This window comes from Argiope bruennichi, chromosome 7 (genome assembly GCF_947563725.1).
Source record: "Argiope bruennichi chromosome 7, qqArgBrue1.1, whole genome shotgun sequence".
Lineage (NCBI taxonomy): Eukaryota > Metazoa > Arthropoda > Arachnida > Araneae > Araneidae > Argiope > Argiope bruennichi.
This window is the reverse complement of record NC_079157.1, coordinates 15,848,441-15,869,159: the sequence shown is the minus strand read 5'-3', so window position 1 is coordinate 15,869,159 and position 20,719 is coordinate 15,848,441. Positions and strand designations below refer to the sequence as shown.

General features: G+C 26.6%; 1 protein-coding gene across 1 annotated transcript; it reads left to right on the top strand.

The window, feature by feature from the left end:
* The first annotated feature begins 753 nt into the window (after nt 1-753).
* Nucleotides 754-19,791, top strand: LOC129976540 (RNA cytidine acetyltransferase-like). Its single transcript, XM_056090165.1, has 17 exons — nt 754-946; nt 4,703-4,794; nt 4,884-5,006; nt 6,279-6,450; nt 7,517-7,693; nt 8,609-8,944; nt 9,909-10,141; nt 11,699-11,808; nt 12,186-12,338; nt 12,676-12,893; nt 13,544-13,645; nt 13,873-13,947; nt 14,037-14,290; nt 15,763-15,811; nt 17,086-17,281; nt 17,994-18,166; nt 19,600-19,791. The coding sequence occupies exons 1-17, from the start codon at nt 839-841 to the stop codon at nt 19,753-19,755; spliced, it is 2,727 nt and encodes a 908-aa protein (XP_055946140.1). The 5' UTR covers nt 754-838; the 3' UTR covers nt 19,756-19,791.
* The last annotated feature ends 928 nt before the right edge of the window (nt 19,792-20,719 follow it).

Below are 20,719 nucleotides of genomic sequence, written 5' to 3'. Positions count from 1 at the left end.
TTTCAGTTTGGGACCTTAATGACCGCTTATTGGATTTATCAAAAAATTAATTTTGAGTAGAGTGATTCAATATAGTTAGGTAACAATAAGTTACATAATTTTAAAAGTCCTTCGTTTACGTCAATCTAAACAGACTAAATTTAACCGTAACCAATTTACGAAAAGGTGGCTCTTCTCCCGAAAAAAAAATCCAAAATCAAATCTAACCACACTAAACCTGAACAGACTGAAAAATGATATTCTATTCTTCAGCTAGTAAAACCTTTAAGGTTTTTTTTTTTTCTACCAAATACCGTTTAGAAATTGACTTAGTATCACTTTATAATGGGTAATAATTTATTATGAGTTTTGTTTGGTTTAGTTTAATGGTACAAGGGCCGTTTTGACCCAAACTTATTATGAGTAATATAATCGTCACTTTATTATCAAAAGATTTTAGATCGCTTCTCGGTCTATTGGCTAACATCAAAGTTTAATTCAGAAGATTTTGGAATTTTCGATAAATTTTAAGCCCGTTATTAACCGCATTAGATAGTATGACTGGATGAGTTTAAACCTTTCTTTGACTATAATCCGCTTTCGAAAGAATTTTTCCTAATTAAAATAATTTATCTGTATATACAATCAAATTTATGCGACTGTAAATAGCTAATAAATGCACATTTCATTGATTTTGCAATATCGGAATGGAGAGGATCTACCAAAAAGTTTTTGTTCAGATAAAGTTTAATAAATTGGCAACATCAACGAACATTGGCATAATAAATAAACTTGCGTGAATCGGAAGCGGCAATATTTTAACACGTGTTTTTCATTTTAAAACAAATTCTGCTTTAAAATGGTTCGGAAAAAGTTAGATAATCGAATACGCGTCTTAATCGAAAATTGTGTGACATTGCATCATCGATCTCTCTTTGTTGTTGTAGGAGAAAAAGCTAGAGATAGTGTACGTATATAATTTTTGTGGATGTTTTCCTGACGAATTTTTCTAGCATTTTAACTATTATAAGGTTATGTTGTAGTTATGTTCACTTTGATGATTTGGGGAGAGGTGGGTAATCTCACTAAATTGTGACTTAAATTTGGAAAATCAGAAGTTATAATAAATAGTTACTGATGTAAATTTAAAGTATTTTTAATATTAGATTGCTTTTTATAATTATATTTAATTTTTTTTTTTTTTTTTTTTTTACAAAATTGCAAGTTGGTAATTATTTTATTCACATGACAAGATTTATGACTTACTTATCTTAAAATATTTTGAGATGCGCGCCTCAATCTGTCATGAATTGCATGGATTTTCTCGTGCTTCATTAAAAGACAGTAATCATTCCTCTATCTTCAGAAAAGCATTTAATATCAAAAAATATGTTTGAATTAATTATCATCAACAATTAGTATATTCAAAGTCACATGATAGATTGTAAAAAAAAAAAAAGTCACCATCTTTATGAAAATTATTAGACCTCTTCCTACATATGGCCAAAATAAATTAAATATTTTGTTGTGTGTAAGCATTAAACAAAAATGATGAATCTTCCTGTGCTTTCAAAGTATGTTATACAGGATATACATAAAAGAACTCCTGGATTTTAAAAAATCATATCAAGTTAATGGTATGAGTTTGGTCAGATCAGTTAATTTAAAAAAAATCAGTAGCTCATCAAATTTTATTCACACCAGTTTCAGTTTGTTTTTTCTACACTAGGTAGTGTCATGCCTCATTGCCCTTGAAGTAATGTAGCAAAAGACTTATTCCAAAGTGTAGTGCAATGGCGATGCCATAACGAAAGGCTCAGTGGGTTATTTGATTTATAGAAACCGGATCTGTTACCTCTGTATAGAGGAACTTTCGGTGCGAATATGGTGATAATGTGTTTGCGAACAAAATCATTCATCAATAGCTATGTACATTTAAATAAATGGGGATTGTGTTAAAACAAAAATTGTCTGTAGGCAAAGAGTGTCTGAAGAGAATAGCAATAAAATCTGTACTTCATGTCGATAAAGTCCTAAAAAATTGTTGAAATGACACAGTCTTCAATTGGGCATACCCAGATCAATTATTCATAAGGTGGCTCACAAAAGGTTCTGCATAGTAGCATACAAGACACAGCTTGTACACGAAATCAAACCAACTGACAAAAAAAAAAAAGGAGACTAGAGTTTGCTGTTACTATGCTAGACATGATAGATAGCTAGTAACGAATTTTTTAAATATTGTTATTTTTACTGATGAGGCCACCTTTGATGCAAGCGGTACTATGAACCGACACAATTGTAAAATTTTGGGTTCATGAAATATCAATATGACTCATCAAATATCAATGTTTTGGTGTGGCCTTATACATAACCAAGTTATAGGTCCCTTCATTGTAGAAAATTCCATAAATGGTGATGTCTAATGTGAAATTTTAAAGGAATATTTTTTCCCTATTTGGTTGATATTGAGGCAGAGAAGGGTCCTATTTGCTTTCATCAAGATGGGGCATAATCTCATTCAAAAAATTTAATTCATATTTTTCCCTGTTGAAAAAAATTCTCACTAAATTTTTTTGTAATCACCTTATGTATGAATTCATATAAGATCACCACAGTACATTTCTGCTTATGCACAAATTTGTTATAAGTAGATCTGTGGCAAAGATTTTAAGATGTACTATTTGATAGTTCTCTAAGACTTTAGATTTTGAAATTGCCATTCATCATAATCATAGGATGCAAATGAATTCATGCATGAAATCTATTAAAGATAAATATTTGTGAATTCATTTAAGTTTACCATTCATATTAGCAGTTACTACAGCAAAAATAATCTTATAATTTATTTTGTAGTTTAGATATTGGTTTTGATTTAAAGAAGATGAATTCCAAGTTTAAGTTTTCTAATCATCATTGCCCCAATCACATTTAAGAGATTAATTAGCTCATGGAAGTTTTTGCAATTATTAGCTTTGAAGAACATAGAATATAAATTTAATCAAGTTTTATTTTATATCTTTTATATATAAGAATTTTATATTTAAGAATAAAAATTTGATTTCAAATAATTTGTACTTTTCTGTTAGCCGGGTGCAAATGTCGCCAATTCTGAACCAAATGCGGATTTGGCGGAATTCTACATTATTTGGTGATTTTTCGCTTGCGCTCGGCCAATGGAAGAGTGCCAAATAATTTTATATACAGTGGTGATAAATCATTTTTATTATAGCAAAGGATTTGTCTAATCAGTCCTATTGTTAATTCAATGATTATAATTCAGATTTCTGCTTATATGAACAGTTTAATACTTTTAAAGCTTTATATATATATATATATATTGCTTTCTCGGTGCTGAACTAGTGAACGGTTATCAATGAATGAATCTTCATGTTTCAAATAAATATTATTTAACTTTTGATTAAAAATTTATAAAATACTGGTTGTTTACATCGAAATTATCACTACAGTGATTCTATATACTAAACAACAATAGATCTTTGATGAGTATTGTTTGCCAATGTATTCTAAAACGCTCTGCACTTTTGTACATATATTAGGATAGGTTTAATTCAACAGAATAGGGATGAGAAAAAGGCGAAAGGAGATGTTTATATTTAACCGTAAAGTAAATTCGATTTACTTGTGGACTAAATTAAAATAAAATAATTTGGACACAAGTGACACATACACACAAAGAAAATACACATTCACATATACTCATATTCATATGGAAAAAATATTGAACGAAAAGGTTTCTAATAGGACGGAAATCAAGATTAAAGAATGACGAATTTCGAAAATGTGCCTATCCTTCCCCATCTCACCCCATAGTGTCATCGAGATGTGGTAATCTAAGGATGCTGAAACAGTTTGCTTTAAGTCATAGTTTGGTGCAATTTTGAAAATTATTAGTTTAGGATTCGTCTCTGATCTGAGTATATAATGCTTATGGCACCAGAAATACACACTGGACAGGATTTTTTTCTTCTTTCTTTCTTTTTAAATTTAAGAATGTTCTTTACAATTTTGCTTACTGCGGTATAATTATTTTGCTATTGTACTGAAACTACAGAATGCTTATAAGCACTTATTTATACTAAGTTAACTGTAACAATTAACTGCTATATTAGCAGTTAATATTATTATTTTGTCAGTTAGAAGAAAACTACTGAAGCAAACCTTTTCCACTAAAAACCATTGTAATAATCATTCTAATAATAATAAGTGTAAGTTTTTAGTAAGATATATGGTGTAATTTCAAATTTTATATGATTGATCAATTTACTATATATAGGATTTATGTTATATTAAAATAAAATTTGTGAATATTACATGAATAAAACTTATACCTTATTATAATAAAATTTATGAACACTTATTATTTTTTTTAATAATGTATGCTATTCTGTTTTCTTTTGCAGCCAGATTATTTTTCTTACCAAACTTCTTTTGCACCTTTTTATCTACTTTATTTATGTTTAAGAAAATAAATCATAATTTCTAAAAGCTGTTACATTCATTTTTTGGATTCAAAATAAAATCATTCTATATATTTTATTTTTCAATCATTTTTAATATTTTATTAAAATAGACTCCTATGCAATCATTGTATTCTAAAAGACCTGCGATTATATAAATGATATTTGCTTATGAAAAACCAAAGGGACTTCCGAATAAGTAAATTTATAATGATTTTTTTTCACTTTTCATTTATTTTTAGATTCCTATTCTTCATGAGATGCTATCAAAAGCAGAAGTTAAAGCTAGGCCAACTGTATTATGGTGCTACAAAAAGGATTTAGGATTCTCATCGTAAGTCATTATTTATTTTTTTAAAAACTTAATTTATTTAAATAAAAATTGTTTTTCTAAAATTAAACTCTCTGACTGAATTATGGCAGGAATAAGAAAAAGCAAAAGAGATTGAAGAAGGCTCAAGCTGCTTTGAGTAAACAACATCTGGATGAAAATGATTCCATTGAATATTTTGTAGCATCAACTAATATCAGATATTGTTATTACAGGTGAGTTAAATTGATTCACTAAATTATTATTATACTGCATATAAGTTATGATATTTTATGGTTGCAAAATAAATATATTGAAGTTCATTTAAAAATATAAACCTATATTTTAATTAATATATTCAATAATCCATAAGATTTGATTTTATTAAGAAATATTTTATAAAATACTATGTGGTACCTGGAGCATTGCTGCCACAGAAGAAATGATTTTAAAAATATCATTTGAAATAGCTATGTTGTTTAATATAGAGCGATAGAAAGAGTGATATTCATTTTCTTATCGACAATGAATACATTTATTGAAATTTAATGCTATATAAAGGAGAAATATGAATATATATTTTTTTATTATATTAAGAGCAGTTGCCTTGATTAATGTTTGCCTTTTGTCAGTTTTAAAATAATGTATAATCATAGAAATGTAGGAAATGTTTTGTTTGTAAATTTTACTGTGTTCAAAATAAATGCTAATAATTGTACTATGCCTATAACTTTCGCGCAAGTACAAGATATAAGTTGGCAACATTTTATTGCAATTGGATAAACGGTATGGCTGTGCATAAAATTCGAACAAAAAAATTCTTTTTTGTATTTTAGATATCAATTTTTGAATAATATAAAACCTTCCTTGCTGTATTTTCAATTGTTTCAAATTATCACTAATTTATATTGAATTTCACTTATCGTTAATTTATTTTGAATATATTTCTTATAGTGAGGCAATATGTTTCATGATAAGTTTCTTTACTTTTATCAGAATGGAATTTTTTTCTCCTCTTTTCAAATTACATTGGCCATTTTTTTTAACCATAATGAAGTCAAATTAATTTTTAATTTCTTCTACTGTATAAATTATTTTTATGCTATTTATATATGCATTTATGATTATATTTGAGCAGTATAAATTTAAAATGCTTTATTTTTTTATATAGACATTTCATTTTAGATTCATCAATAGTTAACTGGAAAATGCTTTTATGGTAATACTTGTATTTTTTCATTATTATTTGTTCAGTACAAAATTAGAAGGGGGAAAAAAACTGAGAATACTTGATGCAGATAATCAAAGACAAAAAAAAAAAAAAAAAAAAAATCACTTTAATGTATTGAAAAGGTTCTGACAAATAATTCTTTGCCAAAGTTTCCTTTGATAAGCAGAGGCTTCTTAAAGAAGAACATTTTTAATTCGTTTTATTTAAAAGCATTTTTATGTTATAAAAATTGATTTTTTGATTATTTTGCAAATTAAAAAAATTCAAATCCTTGTAGCGAAACTCATTCCATCATGGGTCAGACTTTTGGAATGGCTATTCTTCAGGATTTTGAAGCTCTCACTCCAAACTTACTTGCCAGAACAATTGAAACAGTGGAAGGTGGGGGTATGATACTCCTTTTACTCCAAACAATTACATCAATAAAGCAACTCTATACTATGTCCATGGTAAAGAAATTACTTTTATATATTTTTAAATTATTTTAAAAATAACATAATAATAATTATCTCATTCTGACTGTTTTTTGAGAAATAACCATTTTTGTATAGATTGTGCAATGAATAGAGATTTAGATTTGGTTTGTAATATATTCCTTTAAATTTTTAATTGAAAGTTTTTGTAGATTTTTCTGTATATATGCTGATTATCTTATTTAGCTGTTCAAGCGTGAAGCTATAAATAGCTTATATTTTTATATATATATATATATATATATATATATATATATATATATATATATATATATATATATAAATTATTACATATATAAAATATAAATATCACTAGTCCTTTAACCTTTTGTAAAGAGTTCTGAAACTTTGCCAGAATGTGATGCAGTTTTGTCTGTACATTGCAATTAAATATGGGCAGCATCTGGGTTAGTACAACTACTGGATTAATAATGAATTTAGTTTTCACTCCCCGTTATGAATCTCTTCTCTCATCAAATGACAGAAAATTTTATTGCTCTATCCTACTTAATCACCCCATACTTAAGGATAACTTGATTATTACTGAAGGAAGAAGAAAAAATAATTAACATCAGATAAATTATCAACAGGGCCCATTGATTTATCTTCAATTTCGTTTAATGAGTAAAACCGTTTTCTTATTTCTTCTTCAATATTTCCATTTTAAAAGGATGTTTGAGATTTAGTCTAATATGTAATCTAAAGACTAAAGGAATAGGCTTCATATCTATTCTTAAACTACTGGATTTCATAATAAAAATTGAGGATCACAAATAATAATTAATACAAAAGCCCCCACTTCTTTTATTTAGATATTAACATTCTACTAGAAATAATAATTTTTGTTCTGTGATGTATGTTTGTATTCTTTAATGCTATTCTATATACATTTTAAATAAGAAATGTTTGTAGAAGTATGCTTGACATTTCTTTAATCTTTATATTTATTTATTTTTATTTTTAGAAGTTATATGTAAATCTCCTCTTTCTTAATTTTTCCAAATGCAAAGAAAATTATTGTCTTTTTTTTCTCTCATTTTAGGATGTCCATGCTCGTTATAGAACAGAAGCTCATCAACATATTGTGTGTAGATTTAATGAACATTTTATTTTGTCTTTGACAAAGTGTTCAAATTGTTTGTTTCTGGATGATCAGTTGAACATTTTACCTATTCAATCTAATGCCTTAAGCATAAAACCAGTGCCAGCTAAATCTTGGGTAAAGTATTTATTTTGTCTTTTGTGTCATTGTATTAATCACTAAACTGTACAAAAATTAAAAGATTGTGCAGAAAATTTAAATAGGAATGTAACTTGTTTTTAGTTTCGAAGTGAATTTTTTACATAATCTTCACATTTAATTGGGATAGATTTTTAAGTACACAGTTATTTTATTTTCATATGATTCTTCTTTTTTTAAACATCAGATTATTACCTTTTCTGTCCCACCCCAACCTCTTTTTTTTTTTTTTTTTTTTAGCAGCAGCTGAAATATGTAGCTAATTAATTTCTAAATATAAACTAACTTTCTACAATTTGATTTTTTTTTAAATATTAAAACTTGGTTTAACTTCAATTAATTATTCATGCATATGAAAATTTTTTGCTTTGTTACTAGTTATTTCTATAAGGAATTTCTTCCATTAAAATGTGGTTCAAACATTTTTTTAATAATATTTGTTTGTTTTTTTATACACATCATTTGTATGGAACCCTTTTTCCCTTTAAGTATTTATTGATTGGAATTAATTTCAAGCTTTTTACATTTATGCAAGGATGAAAACTCAAGTGTAAAACTGTTTTCTTGGTAATTCATAATTACTCTTAAGTCACAACTTCCATAAATGTAAATCAAATAAATATTAGATAAATGAATTAAAAGGCACTTTAAAAATTGAATTAGTATAAGGACATCTTAACATAGCGAACAGTCTGTCTAATAATATACGATCTTTTTACTTCCTTTCTTTTTGAGCAGTTGAATTTTTCTTAAATACTGTTTATTTGCTATAAATATAATGGATTATAATTTAAAGTTAAAATTTCCATGGATATTTTTTTTTATATATTGCTAAGTACTTATTCAGTTTGTGTATTCAGCAAATGTTTGTTGATAAAAATTCTATCTTTATAGGATGCTCCGAAAACTCCCGAGGAGCAGAAATTGTTGGATCTGAAAGCTTCACTGGATGGTTCCCAACCAATGCATGTTCTTGTGAAGAAATGTAAAACATTAGACCAAGCTGAAGCTGTAATGAAGTTCATTGATTCACTTTCAGAAAAAACTCTTCGCAGTACTGTTACATTAACATCTGGGAGAGGTAGAGGAAAATCAGCTGCTTTAGGGCTTGCTGTAGCTGCTGCTATTGCGTTCAAGTATCCAAATATTGCTGTTACTTCGCCACATCCAGAAAACTTAAAAACATTTTTCCAGTTTCTTTTAGAAGGATTAGATGCTCTTGGTTATGAGGTATTTAAAATTTAATCAAGCTCTTTATACAATTTCTAGAATTTTTTTTTTGTTGTTGTTGTTGTAATGATAAAGCAAGATTTATACATTTGATGTGTGTATGTGTGGTTGAATTTATAAATTAATATTAAAAATGGAGATTGGGTAATGCAAAGCAGAGGGTGTAACAGTTTTACTCTGATTTTGTTTATAGCTTTCACTTTTATTTTAATTGTTATAAATATATTTTTAAGTACATTTTTAAAAATAAAACTAGTTGCACAATTTTCTGTGCATTTATGTTCTATTTTGATAAACAATTTAATCATTGATGATGTGTGAAAAACTGAAAACAACTATATCCATTGTGGATGTCATAATATGGAATCATTCTTTTAGGGAACGTTCAATCATCAACAGAACAGAATATTGGTATTATTCTAATAGTTGTAGGCATTAATAAGGACCAATCACATTTGGGGGGGGGGTATTCCTCTAATGGAATTGTACTATACTTTTTGTGTCTTAAGATGCTCGTTTTTCAGTTCCAGGCTGATATAAGTTTTTCAGGTTTAATCAATGTTTTGCAGTTTGATATAATTGAATTGCAGTAAACTCTTGATTATCCACATTAGGGATTTTCTATGACTGTTAATTCCAAAAATTAAAGAAAAAAACAACAACCTTCAGTCATAAATAAATCATAATATTTTTGCGCATAGAAAAAATAATAGTCAAAATTTGTAAATACAGAAATCTACAGTTTTATCTACTGTTAAGTCATAATTATTTGTAAAGCAACCCTATTGTATATAAAAATTGTTTATAAACATTTTTCATGTTTAATTATGCCTTTTTCTGATTCATTTTATATATTATTTAGAGTTGCTATGCCACACTATTCCCTGGCTAAGGAGAAATTTGCTACACTTAGTAATCAAGACTATTTAATTAAGCTTGAAAAAATTATTTTTCTTTATTTCAGAAAGCAACAGATTATGAGGAAGTAAGATCTACTAACCCAGAATTCAATAAAGCTATCATACAAGTTAATGTGATGAGGAAAATAAGGCAGAGAGTTCGTTATATTCAGCCATCCTGTACAAAACTAGATAGTGTCGAACTGTTAGTTATAGATGAAGCAGCTGCAATTCCTCTTCCATTTGTGAAGGCTTTAATGGGGCCTTATTTAATATTCTTAGCATCTACTATTAATGGGTAATTAAAGAAAGTTTTTTCTTCATTATAAATTTTGCACTTTTTTTTTTTATACATTATAAAAGCTAACTTCATTTGGATTCAAGTTATATGTGTATACTTTTTTAAGTCAATTTAATCCATGAATGAAGATTGCTTAGTTTGGACAGTGATGATTTTAGCTCATGCTTATTTCTTAAATAACTATCTCAGTATTCTTAAATAATAACCTCTAGCTAGTGCTTATCTCATTATAAAGCAAATATACATATGTCACCTTTGCATTTATATTCAAAATCAGGTACTTTTTTTTTAATACAGCAGTATGATTACTTTTAATTAATACAATTAATTAAAACATATTATGTTAATAAAAATTTCCAAATTAAAATTTTTTTAATTTTTGATTAAAATTCCTTGTTTTTTATTATCAGTATTATTTGTATTAGTACATTTTAATATTAATTTTTATATACATGTTGTTCAAAAGATTTGCAGAGTAAAATTTGGATAGAAATCTAATTTTTATATTTAAAATATACATAATGCATGTAAATTTATAGTGATGTAACCAGTTGAGCATAATCAATAAATTTCAGCAGCAAAATATTTTTAGAATTTCACATTTTATTGTAAAAAAAATAGAAGAAAAAAGAAATGTAAGTAAATCTACAATGACTGCAAAATTCACATCAACTGGCTTTAAGTAACAGCAATCAGTTTTAAAAGCAGATTTAATTATTATGAACTAACTTATTGTTAGGATGTGAAGTATCAATTCTTTGTTGAATTATTACATTTAAAAAACCATTTTGTATTTTTTTATTATAAATTTATAATACATGGTTAGTTTTGTACATAGTGTCAATAATGATAAAAAAAAATTAAATGAAATGATGAAAAAATAATTTATTTACTTCCTTTAAAAATGAAATTTCATTAATTGAAAACATTTTTCTCTGTATAATATGATAATTTAAAACCATGTATGCTGAAATAGACTTAAGCATTCATATTAAGTCATTGTAATTTGAATTGCATTTGTGTGTGGAACTTCACTGTATGCTAGAATTTTATAAAAATGATAATATCACCAGAAATTTGGTTGGTCTTTAAAAAGGAATAATGAAATTTCCTCTTATACAAAGGTAGCTCACTTGCACTAATAGAAAATGTTTATGAAAGTTGTATATTTATTTATGATAATTCATATGTATAATCAAGAAATTTTTTATCTTCTTTGTGATCTGACAAAATGTCTATTCTGTTTTATAAATATGCATATAAAATGTGTAATATAAAAAAATCAGTCTTTTGAAGATTTCTCAAAACTATCTGATGATTTCTTAAATTCATTAAAATGAATCTGAAGTTTTATTTATTTTTAAAAGTCATGTATTTTCTAAACTATTGTTAAGGATATTTTTTGTGTTATTTACTGTTGAAATTCCTGGTTTCTCTCTCTCTCTCTCTCTCTTCCTTTTCTTTTTTGTTAAATATGAATTTATTTATCATAAATAAATTGCTTAATATTAAACTTTTTAAGTAATTGGTTCAAATATCTTTCCATGTATTTAGTTATGAAGGAACCGGGAGATCACTTTCTCTAAAACTTATTAGTCAGTTACGAAAACAATCAAGTGAAAAGCCTGTGGCAGGGGAAGTTAAAAGTCGAAAATCTCTTACAGGTATTTATGTTTAATTGATCATTGCAATTCATCTTATTAACAAGCTTTTGCAAATGCTGTATATATTATATGTATGATTGTTTAAGAGTTAAAAATAAATAAGTTAACAAGATAAATTCAGTTAAAGGGCAATGGAATTATTTTTTTAATTTAGTTTTTTTTTTTCTTTTGCATTAATGAAAGTATAATATTGATAATTCAGATGAATGAAATTATTCTACATTAAGAAAGAAATAAACCAAAAATCTGAAACACATAATATAAATAAAGCTTTCATGATATATGCATAAATGTGTAACATAGAATTGAATTGATGAATTTCCATTATTCACTCAAAGTTCAATTTAACATAATGTAACTCAAATTTTTCTTTTTAGGTCGAGTTTTACATGAATTGACTCTAAATGAATCAATACGTTATAAAAAAGGAGATAAAATTGAAAGCTGGCTGAATAATATGCTGTGCCTGAATGTAATTATTCCTCCTATAACCCGAACATCTAATCCTACCCCAGAAGAATGCAAATTATATCCTTTTCTGTTTGTTATATTGTTTACTTTTTTCTGTCCCATGAATTGTATTTGGAATTGGTGGTTATTATTGGAAAATGTCATGACTTGACTCCCCATCTAAAAAGATTTTATTGATGGGAATATTTCTACTAACATTTTATATAAAAATACATTCTTTTATCTGTTTTCATGTGTGATGGCCAAAATTTTAATTATTGTTAACTAAATAGTATTAAATTCATTTTTTATATAAATTGTGTTAATTAAGGAATTTAACTAATATATAAAATTAAAATTATGTGAAATTAATATTTTTGATTTTATTTAATATATTTCCCTTAACATTTATTACATGTTATGTCAATAGAGACACACTTTTCAGTTATCATAAAGATGCTGAGCGATTTCTCCAGAAACTGGTAGCCATTTTGGTGGCTTCTCATTATAAAAATTCTCCAAATGATTTACAGATGATGTCTGATGCTCCTGCTCATCATGTCTTTTGTCTTTGTGCACCTCCTGATGAGGATGCTAAGAAAAATGCATTACCTGAAGTGTTATGTGTTTTACAGGTTAGTTAATCTAATTTTATTTGGTTTCTTGTTTTTATAAAAAGACTAAATTCAGTATTTTTCTTTAATATTTAGTTTTATAATTAAAATGTTTGAAATTTTAAAATATTAGTCGCCTTTAGCAACCAGCTTTCTAATGGAGACCAATCCCATGATGTCATAGCTCTACTAAATATGTAACTACCTAGTATATCTATCTAAATTTATAATTGAATCTTTCTAATCTTATTCAATCTTAATTTATAAATTAAATATCTGATTACTGTAGTTGCCTTTGGCTGATTTACTGGAAATATTGGTTATTTTTAATTCTACATAACTCATTTAATGCCTGTGATTTCTCAACAACAACTTTATCAAGCGATAAAGTTAGGTTATTTTAATTATCCAGCTTATGTGATGTTCATTGAATACATAAATTTTTCTAATTGGGACCAATCCAATGATGTAATAGCTATAATAAAAAATAGACTAAACCGTTCACATACACATCTTTATTATTAGTAAAAATGTTTATTGTTATTAAAAATTATTTTATTATTATTAAAGATTTTTCATCTTTATTATTAGTAAAGATGTATGCTTTCTTCTGATGAACTTATTCACATTGCTTATTTGAATTAAATAATTTTTTTTTTTTTTTTTTGCAGGTATGTTTGGAAGGTAAACTGACAGAGCAAACTGTAAAGCATGAATTAAGTCGTGGAAGACGCAGTGCTGGTGATTTGATTCCGTGGGTCATTTCACAAGAGGTATACTGTCAATACAAATTCATAAAAATTTTAAAATTTGTAATTTGCTTTATGAAAATCTTTTTGTATGTCAAGGATTCACTTGTGTTAGAAATGTCTTGAGAATTTTATTTTTGTTTTTAAATTTTTTTAAAAATTTTTTAAAAATTTCACTACTTTTAAAAAGCTAGATAAAGCTTTAATAGATCTCAGTAGTTAAATAAAACTTTATTTTTTTCCCTCACCAGTTTGCTCAAGAAGATTTTCCTTCGCTTTCTGGTGCTAGGATTGTTCGAATAGCCACTCATCCTGATTATCAAGGTGTAAGTTGCAGTTTCCTTTATACTTTTGTTATTTCAAAATGAAAGAAATCAATAATCTTAAAATATTGTAATGGTTCTTTCAATTTTAGAAAGGATATGGACTGTTGGCCTTAAAATTGTTGCAAGATTTTTACGAAGGGAAATTTTATTTAAATGAGCCATCCACATTGATCATGGATCCTGTGGTATATAATGATGAAGAGATGATGGTGGATGATGTTTTGGAAGAAAAGCTGGAATCCCAAGCATCATTACCTGCTCTTTTCCCTCCGCTGAATAAAATAAAACCAGACATTTTAGATTATATGGGTGTATCTTATGGTTTATCTGAAGAATTGCTAAGGTAAGAAGAGAAAGTTAGTTGTAAATTTTATAGTCATAAAATATAATGGAATGCACAAATTATCTTTTTCTACGATAATGTATGAGAAGTTCTTTTGCTTTCTCGTATATGCTGTATAGAGAAAGTATAGTAATCGTTTAAAAATTCAGAGTTGAAATTTTCACATATGTTCCTGTTTCAGAACTCCCCGAGTTCAAAAAACACATTTTTGAAAAATGTCTGTCTGAAATTACTCAAAAACTATTTGAGCTGGAGTCTTTCCACCAAATTTGCACATATCTATCAAATTTTGAGTAAAATCTGCTGAGAGGAGGTTCATCTGTTAGAGGATTTCTGTCCAGCTGTTCAAATATAAGTTAACATGATAATTGCTTAATGAAAAGAGCTGATAGATAAAATCCAGCCCACAGATTTAACATTTATGATGTAGACATCTTTCAAATTTTGTACCAAATCCAATTACTGTTTAACTGTCTGTTGGTCTGTATTTTCAGAAATAAGTAAATGCAATAACTTAAATATATCAAATTTGGTATGTGAATTTGTGACTACAATGTGTCAAATTTTTGTTTCAATCAGTTAAGAAAGAAGCATCTAAAACAAATTCGATCTTCATATATTATTAACATATACCAGGAATTAACCAGGAAAAGAAACTTGTAAAGAATGACATGCTATATTCAGTAAAAATGCTGAATTCAGATCAAAATTTAATATTTCGTAACAATTGTGCGCCACTGCCATGTAAAGTATGACAAATTTATTAGAGAGTATGTGAAAAAGTTTTGAGGAGAACCACTCCTGCTGGTTATTTCAGTATTTTTTTTTCTTTTTTCTATCCATTATTTTATTCATTTGCATTCATTCATTTTTTTTCTTTGTTCTATTTGTAAAAAAAAAAATATTTTTTTTAAAATGTCCAATTCCATGTATAGCAAATTTGGTACTTATTTATTTTTATATCTCCCCCCCCCCCGAAATTTGGTACTTATTTACCTCCCTCCTTCTTCCTTCCACAGGTCTAAGCAATCAAGATATATTGTCAAAACATAAATTTTTTTGTTTAAATTTACAATATGTACAAGTGAGTTTGGCAAAATCTGAAACACAGTAGTAAATAATTCTAGTCTTTGTCGAGTAAACATAGGGGACCATAAAATAAAGAAGCACTCAATATTCTGTTTGCATGTTTGTTATAACTATTCCTAATTTGTGAAAAATACTCAAAGTTATATATCTTTAATATTAGGTATAGTGTGCCATAACGATTAACTTACTGTTTAATTTTCAATTGCATGACTTAATTATAAGTTGTATTGAAAATTACTGAAATCATTGTAAAAACAAGAACAGACAGGAATGCATAAGCGAAATAGTAATGCACATGTTTATTTATAGATCTTATGAACTTCTATTAGTAATAACAAAATAAATAATTAACAAAAACTGCATTTATTCTGTTTTCTTTTCAGGTTTTGGAAGAAAGCCCAATTTATGCCAGTTCATTTAAGTTATGTGCCTGTAAGTAATTTTTGTTTAGATCTTTCATTAAGCTTTAAAGGAAAGAAAAATTGCTTGTGATAAAAATATCTAGTCTAACTCTTTTTTTCTTTTTCTTTCAAACTTATACAATTGGCATTGTAAATCATCTACTTTTAGATATACATAAATCTGTTATTATATTTCCAAATATATATTCTTAATGGGATGAGTTTATCTATTGCATTTACATTCATGAGATTTGAGACACAGATACCAGTTACCATATTGGCGAATCAATGCACCTCAAATTCCGTATTGCCACTCAATGCTTCCTGTTAAATTCAAAGATTTTATCTGCGTTTGTATAGTATAAAATGGAGAAGAGTCTATCTTTGCTGGACTATTACTGGCTTAGCTTACCACATTTTTCCAATTCATTAAAGAGCCAAAATAGAGTCAACTTAAGAATCATAAGTATTTTTATGCAATTTTAAATTTTAGCATCATTATTAGTATCTATCTTTCCACCATTATAGGTAAGTTAATTGTTTCTTTTGAACATGTCATCATTTTCAGTTATTTCTTTCGTTTTTTTAATCATCTGCAGTGCTTGCAATATCATTGTCACACAAAAAAGTGTGAAAAATCTATGAACTTATATTATTATAGTTTGATTTCTTTAATATTCCTCATGACTTAAGTAGTGTCATGCGGGTACTGCTGGTGATTACTGTGAGCTTGCTTATTCTCCTTTCATTTTCTGTGTCAAGAATTGAATTGTAATCATGCTCCTCTGTTGTCTACATTTTTTAAAGATGTGACTGTGAGGTGATGCTCACTTTTTTATTTTATAAATGTTATTTCACTTTATACATAGTTGAACGACAAAGTATAATTTATAAAGTTGAAAGTAAATTTAGTGTTTTGAGAAAAGCTTGTGTTGAGAATAGTTTAATTTCTAAATTGGTTTTCATTTTAATATTATATACATATTTTTTATATTCACTAAATGTTTATCTCTCTGGTATGATGAGTGTTAGTATAGTGGGGCAAACTATTAACTTGGTATGCATTCAATTTGAATTGAGAAAATATTTCATTTGTTGTGATTTATAAATATAGCACAAATTAAATTTTTCATCCAATAATACAATTTATGTTTTACAAAATACATTATTTGTTTCTAAAGGGAATTCCTTGTATTTAAATTTTTATCATTCATGTTGTATCAAAATAATCTTCTAAGATGCTTCCTACTTTTCTTTCAATTAAAACATAATGATATTTGATTAATAATTCACACATTTTTTCAGAATCAACTAACAGGTGAGCATTCCTGTATTATGCTTAAGCAACTTGCTGGCAAAACAACAACTTCCAACTGGCTATCATCATTTGTCACTGACTTTAGTTGGAAGACCATTGAAACTATATTGTGGTTAAATAAACTAGATGCTAAGCTTGCTTTAAGTCTGGTGTCTCATGAAAACCATCTTGATGAATACCAAGGTAAATTAATAACAATATTTGTGAAGATTATAAATTTTTATGTGGCAACAGTTTATACATCAATATTAGAAAAATTCTTTAATTACATAGCTTGTAGTTTATAAAATTTATTTTCAAGTTTCTTATTTATGGCTCTAAGCAAGTAATTTTTTTTATGTATCTGAAATCATGTAAATATTGTATCTAACAAAATGATCAAAAGTTAAGCAATAATAAAGTTGGAAACTTTTGAATCTCATTTTTCATAAAAATAATTCCAGAATTAAAAACGTCTTAAGCTCTGAATTTGTAATAAAAAAAAATATGTCAATATGTAAATCTTATGCTTTTTTTTTCATGTTTATTTAATGAGTTAATATATTCTTTTGATTCATTCAGCATAAGCTTAAACACTGTTTCACAGATTATATATAATTTTTGTACTTTTTTTAAAAATACCAGAGATATAATTAATTTTTTCTATTAATTTGCTTCATTATTGAATTTATATATCCTGAATTTGAAATATTATTGAATTTATATATCCTGAATTTGAAATATAATATTCATTATTAAGTATTAAAATATGAAGATGGCAGTAATCAAATCTTAATTAGTTCATCTTATGACTGATTTACATTATCTGTATCAGACAATATATATTAATCCATTATTTGAATTCTTATTGAATGAAGATTGAAAAGATTTGCATTAATTTCTGCTTTATTTTCAGGTCTATCAAAACTGGAAGTTGTCAAACATCTAGATGAAGAGAGTCTTTTGAATTTGAAAGAATTCTGTTCGAATTCTGACTATGGTTTACCTATAAAGGATAGTGTGAATGTGTTATCAAAGTTTTATTTTACACGTCGATTTAAAGATATTGATTTAAATAAAAATGAAGAAGTAAGTAATTTATTAGTATCTATCTGAACAAAAAAACTAAACATAAAATTCTTTTAAAAAATTCTAAAATTGGAAAAAAATTCAATGAGCAGGAACAGAATGATTTTTTTAATTCACTGCAAACAATACATTAATATTGTATGCTAATAAAAATATATATTCCTTTTTTTCCTCATATACAAAGAAAAATATTGAGATCATTAAGAAATTTTTATTTGAGATTTTGATGAACCTCCCCATTTCAGACCTTTGAGTATAAAGAAGAAAAAAACAATTACATCTGTCTGTGGATAAAATAATTCAAAATCTATGTGCTAGATGCATGAAATCTGGTGCAGGACCTTAGCACTAAATGTTTAGATTTCTTTCAGATTTTGAACAAAATCCATTTTGACGAAGTCTGTCTATCCAGCTATTCAAATATGAGTTAATACAATAACAAAGTGAAGAGACCTAGATGGATAGTATCTGGTACTCAGATTTAACATCCAAACTGTAGATATGTATCAAATTTGGAACCAAATTCATCTAGATCAGTACTTTTACATACATGTAAATGTGATGACTCAAAAAAAGCAACAGCTTAAATCTATGCAATTTTATTTGCAATTGTGTCAAATTTTTGGGTTCAATCGGTCGGGAAAAAATGTTCCATGCACATTTGGTTTTCTGGTACTCGCAGTAGTGATTAATCAATAAAATCCCAGCAATTTACCAACAAGGGAAAATTTTAAAGATTGCATGTTAGTAGATTCTAACATTGCCATAGATTCTGTTTGCCATTGACATGTGGTTAATAATATACTAGCACATTTATTATGCAAGAGTGTTTTGGAAAGGCCATTCCTGCTGATTTCACTTTGAAACTCTACAAATAAACACTGCAGTTTTAAAAATAGCATTTACCTCTTAGTTTTTATTCTATGATCTTGAAAAAAATTCAAAAATCTTTGTAATAACAAAAAATAATTTTTGCAATTCTTTTCAACTGCTTTTGAGGTTACAATCAAATTACTTGTTACACATTGGATAACTGAATAAAAATGAGTTAAAGAGTCTGCATTGTGATTCCTAAGGAGAGATTAATTTAATGGGGAAGAATTAAAATCACAAAAATTAGTTTATACTCTAATTCTGCCAGACAGTAAGTGACATTAGAACATGCATTTACACCCTTTGATTGGGAAAAGTTAATCAGTTATTCTTGTAATTCAACAAATGTTGAGTTGATATTTTCCTTGGCAAGGGTTCTATATATTTTGAAATTTCTTTACATAGAAATTGTTTTGAAAATATGAAAAATGATCATTTACAAGTGGTTATAAGAGATTAATTATATTTTGTTTATTTCTAATTTAATTAAAATTTAGATTTAATTATAAAAAAATTCTTAAAACTATTTCTGTATTTTAATTTTTTTTTTTTTTTCACAGATGGTTTTGATGTCCTGTGGTATTTTACGCAAATCATTTGAAACTGTAGCTCATGACTTAGGTATGCCTTTAGATACAGTGAAATCAGAATTTATGACTGGTTTTAAGAAAATAGCTTCTTGTGTGGTTCATATATGTGACAATTTAGAAACATAAAAAGAAAATGTATATATTTTTGTAAATAAATTTTTATATTTATATAAAGTATGTATTTATTTCCATCTTACTATTCAAATTAAATCAATGTTCTTTTATTTAAAACATTTTAACAATTTGATAGATGAAGAACTGCTCAGTAAGATTTTTTGACAAAATAATAATTACTAGTTTAAAAATACTTTTTAACTCTGTTTAACATGGATTGCTTGAAATATAACATTCCTGAATTGTTATTTTTGCATATATTGTTGATTAAAGTGATATACATTCTGCAAAAATGAATTTTACGTTATCCCATTTGTTTGCTCCTGATACTAAGCAAGAAATAAAATTTTTATCAAATTCATTTGATAATTTCTATTAATAAAAAAGAAAGCATCTCTGTATATGTTGCCATTCAGTTGCTGAAACTGATGGACCTAGAATTACCAAACATGGCGCATATTTATTATGGTGATTGGGAAGGTGCACCTCTAAGCAATTTTGGTATTTTTCACATAGCTTGAAAATACTAGTTCACAAAAATTGTTTTCACATCATTCTACTAATTTAATTTTTGATTTTAAAAAGTCCAGATTCAGTTTACTTTTAAAGATGTTTTTAAGTATGTTATATAATAATATTTTCATTGTTGTAAATGAAACCCAAATCATTTTCATATTACTTCTAATAATGCTTCCTAGTTTTTATTCTTGCATTGTTATGTTCAAAATAAAAAAATTCAACTTATTTTTCTGTATTGAATAGATTTCTGTTTAAAACATGCTTTTAATAAAAGTTTTGAATATTCTGACAATTACAGTTATCTAACTTCAGAAGTCAGCTATGAAGAAAATGTTATGAAGTTTGTACTGTTTTAAAATACTTTTATTTTATTAATATTTCAACTTAATGTTAGGTAGATTCCTTATAGAGAGACTAGCTATTGCAATGGTTCTTATGTACGACTTCGAGAAAATTT